The 8,049-nt window shown below is 38.3% G+C and overlaps 1 protein-coding gene across 1 annotated transcript; it reads right to left on the bottom strand.

Annotated features, from left to right (window-relative positions):
- Positions 1–402: 402 nt before the first annotated feature.
- Positions 403–6,133, bottom strand: LOC108667625 (adhesive plaque matrix protein). The gene is made up of 3 exons (XM_018154668.2): positions 6,066–6,133; positions 1,773–2,672; positions 403–830 (listed from the first exon to the last, which is right to left on the bottom strand). Exons 1-3 carry the CDS (start codon positions 6,078–6,080, stop codon positions 537–539), a joined length of 1,209 nt encoding a protein of 402 aa, XP_018010157.1. The 5' UTR covers positions 6,081–6,133; the 3' UTR covers positions 403–536.
- Positions 6,134–8,049: the final 1,916 nt, after the last annotated feature.

Below are 8,049 nucleotides of genomic sequence, written 5' to 3'. Positions count from 1 at the left end.
CCTTGTTCGTCTTTAACTCCGTTGTTCTTAAACTTGAAGTCAATAAAGTCACACTGTCTTCACTCTCCCAATTATTTCATTCCCCGTTGAAGACTCAAATTTTACGTTTGGAAAGTTTCACGTGAGGCCGAGCGCGACTTCGGAACTACGCGTCATTTTCTCTCCTTGTGTACACCTCGCAATTTCCGGAAGCAGTGGGGGATGCAAAACAAACGGACGCTACGAACAGTTTGGAATCTCGTCTCAGTAATTTTACTTTCCTCTTGAATGCGCACTCTTGATATTGCTGGGAAGCTTTGTAGGTATAGGAAATCCGTTTTCTTTCCTAAATAAATAAGATTTTTAATCTAAAGTTATATATGATCACATGCCAAATTTGAGGTTATATAAACGCGATTTTCCATTGGAAAGTATCATAGTTTGGCATTTATTTCAACTATCAAAACTATGTAATATTCCTACATTCCATCTCGTTCGATAATATATTACAGTATTTATTTGGTCGTGACTAAGTACACTTTTCATGCAAAAAATCGTTAGTGGTAGCGCGAGTACGGACTGTGATGTTTGTGTATGTCGTTGTGGTAGATAGGTTGTGGTTTGTAGCTCCCATGGTACTCGGGATAGTGGGCTTCACCTTCATACGTCACCTCGGCCTGGTATCCGTTATGGTGATCAGCGACGTACTTCACGTGCTGGATGCGACCGTCAGGCAGCGCTACGGAGTACGAGCCTTGCACGTTCTTGCCATCTGAAGTCTCGGAGTGACCGAAGTTAGCGCCAGTGTAGTGGTCCTTCACGCCGTAGTCGAATGCATACGGTTTTGGTTCCTAGAATGCGGTAAAAAATATTGAAGGTTTATACAAATCTTACGCTGAGACCGGCTTCAATATATATTCACCTAAGGGTTTTTTATTTAGCGCATAGACGAGCACAAACTCGTCAAAATACTTTCAATTCTGTGTCTGTCGGATCGAAAAATGAATGTTGATTCCGTGAAGAAAACTCTCTGTTATTTGTCGTCCAAGTTAGCGTCTAATAAAATTTCAATTTTCTTTCCTTACTCTTACTAATTGGGTCGCCTAATTAGCTTATCCAAAGAAACTCGGTTACATTTGCTGTAATTATTTTTACCTTGGCACTGTCGCATCCCTGCCTTCAAATAAATAAGAAGCGGCATTGTAAAGAATAGTTTTATTATCTCGGAATTTGTTGCTGACTTGTAATCTGGGACTACGAATCACGATAGAGGCGTATTTTTTTCATGAAAATAATTAATATGTATCACATTTGTATCCCTAATTACCAAAGTTTTTCTGCTTGAAGTTAATAGACATATTTGTTATAAATTTTCCGCATTTTATCGTTGGTCAATTCGTAAAAGCCAAATTTATGTAAATTTTATATGTGCGCGTAGAATTGAACGGTGCAACAACATTGATTTTTTTAATTGAAAAATGTTTGGACTTACTTTTGACGTAGCTTTTCTCAACTTATAAAATCGTTCGAATTTATTTCTATTATCGAGCGTGACAGTTTTTTTGCATAAATTTTAATACAGTACATGAATTCACTTGTAGATTTGGGGCATGTTTAGCAACGGTTGTGGAACAATTAATTCGAGCTAAATGCAAAACATTTTCGAACAATTGTTAGGTCGTTAGCATATTAAATTATAAATGTATAAAAAATTTATATCATACCTGACTTGAAAATTTGAGCTAATTTATTAAATTTATATCGTCATCAAGTTTTGAGTGCGTATAACTCACATGCTTGTAGTCATCGTGGTGACTCTTGTAGTCGTCGTGAGGACTCTTGTAGTGGTCGTGAGTGTAGACTGGCTTAGGTTTGTAAACTGGTGCTGGATGGTACGATGGCTCTTGGATGTACACTGGGTCCGGTAAGTATTTTGGTTCCGCTATCAGGTATTTAGGCTCTGGTTTGTGGTACTTAGGTTCTGGTTTGTGGTACTTAGGTTCTGGTTTGTGGTATTTTGGTTCGGGCTTGTAAACTGGTTCGTGCTTATAGACTGGCTCATGTTTGTGGACTGGCTCATGTTGGTACACTGGTTCGTGTTTGTACGCTGGTTCATGTTTGTACTCTGGTTCATGCTTGAAAGTTGGTTCGTGTTTGTAGACAGATTCGTGTTTGAAATTTGGTTCATGTTTGAAGGTTGGTTCGTGTTTGTAGGCAGGCTCAGATTTGTATACTGGCTCCGTTTCGAAGACAAGTTCTTGCTTGTACGTTGGTTCGTGTTTGTGGATATGTGCTGGTTTATAAAAAGGTTCATGTTTGTGCTCGGATTCGTGTGCGTAGATTGTTTGATGGATCTGAATCGGTTCGTGCTTGAAGTCCGGCTCATGCTTGTATGTTGGCTCACGTTTCTGGTAGAATAAATCGGGTGCGTACGCATTAGGATGACTGAGTGTTTTGCCTTTAGGATGGTAGATGGATAGGTCAGGTTTGTATACAGGCTGGTAGAATGGTTGTAATAAGTGTGCTGAAGGATGGAACAAAACGGGACTGTGATACGGGGAACGGTAAGGGTCGGTCGCCATAGGTTCTGCTTTAGCGTCCGGATCCGCCATCGGGTCAGCTTCTGGTTCTGCCACGGGGCTGGCGATGACGACTGTTGCTAGTGCACTCCAGACCAACAGCATCGATGAAAGCTGTTGGAAAAATTACAATTGTTGAATAGTATGAATTAAACAAGTTGGCGTTCATTAGTTCTCGAGTCAGGTTTTCGAAAGTATAAAGGCGTTTTACAGAATTGAAACTTATTTTGTCTAGCGCTAATTGTGTTTCCAAATCCAAATGCTTAACGGAGGAAAATTATTTTGCTCGAAAATGAATGCCACGAGAACTGTAATGAAATTTTTTGTTTGTAGTTTATCGTCTAATAATGGCTTTGGCTCACCTTATTGTTATGTCTTAAGTCATATTGATGCTGAAGCGGTAAAGGTACAAAACATCGGATTTCTAATAGATTGCTTCTCAATGTCGCAGACTATGTGTTGATACACATGCATTAAACAATTCCAGAGAACAAATCTGCCTCTTTGCAAGACGATATGACTACAAGATGATTCACAAGGCTGTCGGAAATGAGCACATTTACGACGGGCTCAATAGTGTTAAGGTGACACTCGCTCCTGCAGTGCGTGTTGTTTGGCAGCTTAAATGACATTGCGTCACTACCTAGGAAGAGCTTCTAATGAAGGGATGGCGACCAGCCGCCGTCTGAAAGGAAGTGTACCGCGGGAACCGCCAGCCTGCTGTTGTCGGACAACCCTTGTTTAAAAGCTTTCTTCGGTGTTCATGATCCTACTACATACAGGAAGACGCAAATTTTGTTATTTGTGATGCGCGTTATGTTTATTGTGTAACTTCTCTACTAGAGGAATTTAATATACTGTAGGGAAAAAATGCGTTTACAACGTGATCCTGTGCACTGTCAACAAACGTTATTTCATGATAGTTTTTGTTTAAGATATTTTGAAATTTATCCATATAATTAATTATCAATAATTTTACCGACAGAAATCAAATGAGTCTTCTTCTAGAATTCGTTACAGACATCTGGACATTGCTATAGCACACATGATTTTGTATCGTGCGTAGGTGCCACGTCATGATATTTTCTGCCTCTGTACCGTCATCTGCCTTTATGGATTTTATTGGTCTTAACTTTCACCATATCCCTGAGCTTCTTATGAATAACTATCTAAGGGTATGCGTTTTTATTCGTTGTGAACTATTGCAATCTGAAGGAATAGTTTCGGAATTATTTTGGGTCGTTAATTCGTTTGTCTCTTTCAATTTAAATATTATCTTGTTGAAGCAAGTGACAAGCATCAATTATGGTTTCGTTCTCATTATTCGAATATTAATTGAATGATTTCCATGTAATTTTGACTAAGTTCTGAGTGCTCACAAAACTTGAGTAATCTCAGTAACGCGGCACCGTGAAGAATGCCAGAATCAACAGATTGGACGCTTTTGGTCACACCACTCCCTAAAAGTGGTGCAGTCGCCGCCCGAAGCTTTGGCTTCGTCGGAATTTCCAATTGGCAGCTTTGCCGTAAATCTAGGGTACTTTTTATTCCAGACCCGCTGGCGGAGACCGGAAAAATAAAAGGGACAAGTCCTGGTTTTATTTTTTTGCGTGCCGGTCCAAAAACTGTGGGCCAAATTTTCGAGGTTGAGAGAAAAATACTTTTTCTGAATAACCCGCGTATTTGATTTAGCGCCTTTGTTCTAAGGAGCCGTCTCTGTCCGATATATGGGAGATGCTTTGAAGTATGAGCGTACGCCTCATTAGTTGGATTCTTTGAAGCCTTCTCTGAAGGCTAATACTTTACTGGCAAAGGATCACTGCTGAATTTCTGGAAAAAATCATCCCCGATAATGATATTTGTTATTTTAATTTTATTGCACATTACTATAACATGACACTTGTCTTACTCTTAATCACTCGGTTGCGGTCAGCTGCGATTGACTATTTATCAAGTGTTTTCACGTTTCATTCTATTAGTTACATCATTCTGCCCTCTTGACTGTTTATTTAAGTTTCCTCGGGGGCTCTAACCCGTCATTTTTCCGGCTCACATTTTAAGTCGATCGCGACGCAAGGATTTCCGAAGCTCGAAACTTTCAAGATAAAAAACAAGGACTTCATCTCTGCCGGTCTTGCCACCTTCTCATTTTGGAGGCATGATGTACACCTGCACCATAGGAATTTTATTCTTGAAAAGTAGTGTATTTTCACTTATGGATAGTAGTGTATAATTAGTAGTAGTGTATTTTCACTTGTCTTATGTCTTGCATATTTCCACATTAATTTAAACTAAGTCGTGTGTTAATTATTCCTCTCGTGTGTTTTACTTGCCACTAAAAAATTGAATAATTTCGCAGTAATACCATCGATGTTTTCAACCAGATCACAACTTCAATTGATGAAATTCAATTGATTCAATAAGAATTCCATCATAAACTTTACAAAAAAAATTACATGTATATGAAATCGGCAAAATACTTCGAAAAATATTACTTCAAAACTTGTGCACTACCCTACGCAAGGAACAATAAATTATATATGTAAGCTTACCACATGACAATCTTCATTGTAATAATAAAAGAAACATTTCATTAACTGCAGGCTACTATAGGTATCATAAAAACAAACAAATCCTAGTCTTCAATTAGATTCATAGAAGCTTGTAATTTTAGTTGAAAATTTTTAACTTATTCAACTGTTTTTTAGACTCCGTAGTATCGTATAATTTCCTGGATGCTTGTCATGTGCTTCGAAGAGCATTGAAGTAGATTTCTATGTTCTGCTTTTTTACTTAAGTAAACAAGCATATTATAAACAATGAATTTTAGCGCAAAATTGACTGCGGATCGTGACGCGCTAATTTGTCCTGCATGATTTTATTTCCCTTTTTAAATTTACTAAAATTTATATTTATTAGATAGGATGTTGACGTTAGATAATTGATTGAATTTTTGTTGTTGTTATTCTTCCATAGTTTATTTATCATCAAATGATTATTGATTATGAATGGAGAGATTAGAGCATTTAAAATCAACGAAATTTTTAATTTCCTTAGCTTTCACTTAAGTGCAGGAAACTATGATGAGACGGTGATGTCCAATAAGTTCTCTCTGTAATAGAGTGTTACTGGCGCAGGGTTATTTCAAATTTATTTCTGGTTTCTTGATTTTTTTCTGGTTTCTTAATTTTTTCTGGTTTATTGATTTCATTTTTTAAACTTGTTATCGCATAAAATTTAATTATGCTGCGTAATCAATATTTATAATATGTAGTGCATTATAAATGAAAGAAGAAAATTGAAGCCCAATAATGATTTCCAGTGTATGAGGGGGCAAAGGCGTGAACCGGAACTCATCAGTGCAGTGAATAAAAAAATAAATATTATTATATTTTGTACCAATTTTTTGTGATGAACATGTATGTAAATGATCAAGTATCAATCACTTAAATTTGTTTCGAAACATTATATACTCTGCAGGCAAAGAGAGAGAGATGATGAATGTACCTGCTTAGTCGTCATGGCGGTGGAGAGTGATGGCGCGTCTATGGAGTAGAGGTGTTCACTGTGAGATGTCCCCTCACGCACTGTGAGTGTTCACTCCGCTTGCCGGCTTATATATGAGGGCTGGGTGCTCTCACCTGCTCCAATTGAGCTGAGCTCTTAACCGAGACCTTGCTCCGCTCGTGCCCTTCTCTGAGGGGAGGGGCCCCTCGCCGCGACCCCAAGATGTCAGAGCTCTTGATCCGGTGGCCCTCCACCGGAACATGAATTGCTCTTGTGTAGTTGCTAGGGGCAATGTTTCCTGCGGTTGCTGTGGTTGTATAATCTGTGTCTCTTTGTTCTCATCAGCTTTGCGGCTGTCTTTTGTGGTCGAATCTGTCTTGCTGGGTTTATAGGGTTACTTCAATAAACGTCTGATTTAAATTTGCCCGAGATTTATTTGTGCAACGAAACAAATTGTTTGTTTTCTTAATTTGCATCAGATTTTTATTGTCGTTGGAGATCAATATGGTGATCATATACTGCAACTAGCACAACACTGCATCGAATCTAGCCATTCCCTGTTCCGCTGGTATGGTTGTATGGAAGGAAAAATAATAATTTTTGTTTACAAATTAGCTCCCACTCTCTGAAAAGAAAGAGTTATAATTTGTTGGTGCCGTTTTGAATTTAAAATTTTTGGATTGAAGCAGAACAATTTTCCGCTGACTTTATAACACGACATGCGAATACTCTCAAAATTCGTCGAGGATGTCGCCTCGTACGCTGGGATATTGAGGTCACTCACTTGGAGTACCTATTTTCTGCCGCGTTCCATCTGACGAAATTCTCGTATATGAGCAAATATCATCATGCATTTTATTTATTTTATGGGTAATTCATTCCTCTTTGTTGGTCTCGACAAAATTTGGCAGCTAAATAAATGAGGGAGAGCTACACTGAGAGGCAGGCCTCCACAGCTGCGTTTGAGCCTCAGCCATTTGCCGGATGGCTCTTCAACTTGGCCGAATGCCCACGGTCGTGACGCCCGAGATCCACTATTGATTCTTTTGTAGCTGCCACATCCATGCAGTCTTGTGGCTCTACCCATTCAAAAATTATACGCTAGAGATCCACTATTGATTCTTTTGTAGCTGCCACATGCATGCAGTTTTGTGGTTCTATCCATCCTAGAATCATACGCTCTGAGATCCACTTTTAATTCTTTTGTCGCTGCCACATACATGTAGTTTTGCGGCTCTATCCATCCCAGAATTATGAGCAAAAGATCCACTATATTCTTTTGCACGTGATTCATAATGTAGTCGTGTGCTGGCTCGACCCATCTGAGAATTACACTGGAAGAACTAGTGGCCAGTAAATAACTAATGTCGCTCTATCAAATCTCGCTTAGGTGCGCGTAGCGGCCTCAGTACAGCTAGATAGCGGCGGATTTCTTGTCTGTGATTGGTGGGTTTAGCTTGAAAAGCCGTCAGTTATTGGCTGACGAAAGTAAATCTTATCTTTTTTCCACGTTTTTCTTAGTTTCGCTTCGTGTCTGTCTGTCATCAAAAATTCAAACCTTAATTTAGAGCACTTCTGAAGATCCTAGAAACTTGAAATTTTGCATGCATGCTTATGCTGCCTAACAATTCAAGATTTGATCATCAGAAGTAATAATAAAAAAATAAACAATTAAAAAAACCTAAATGTTCACGGTTGGGAATCGAGTTTTTTTGCGGAACATCCAGACTTACCAACCCTGGAAATTGATTTGAATTGCTAAAATTGCTAAACTAAACTCTTATTTTATGGTTTTCAAAAGTATGGGTTTGGCTTAAAACCCCGAAAAACCCTTATTCTATGGTTTTCAAACCATAGGTTTGGCTTTAAAATCCCGAAAAAAAGTAGAAAATAAATAAATATAAAGAACCTTTTTGAAAAATAACGTTTTTCTGGTGTTTAAAAAATTAAAAACAATGAAATGAAACAAATAAAAAACTTTTAA

Source organism: Hyalella azteca, unplaced genomic scaffold (assembly GCF_000764305.2).
Source record: "Hyalella azteca isolate HAZT.00-mixed unplaced genomic scaffold, Hazt_2.0.2 contig14173, whole genome shotgun sequence".
NCBI lineage: Eukaryota > Metazoa > Arthropoda > Malacostraca > Amphipoda > Hyalellidae > Hyalella > Hyalella azteca.
The sequence above is the reverse complement of the archived record's forward strand: the minus strand, read 5'-3'. Positions and strand labels throughout refer to the sequence as shown.

Coding starts and splice junctions, on each gene's coding strand:
- LOC108667625 (XM_018154668.2), bottom strand. Junction 831..1,772: donor ACCACGATGACTACAAGCAT/GTGAGTTATACG, acceptor ACCGCATTCTAG/GAACCAAAACCGTATGCATT.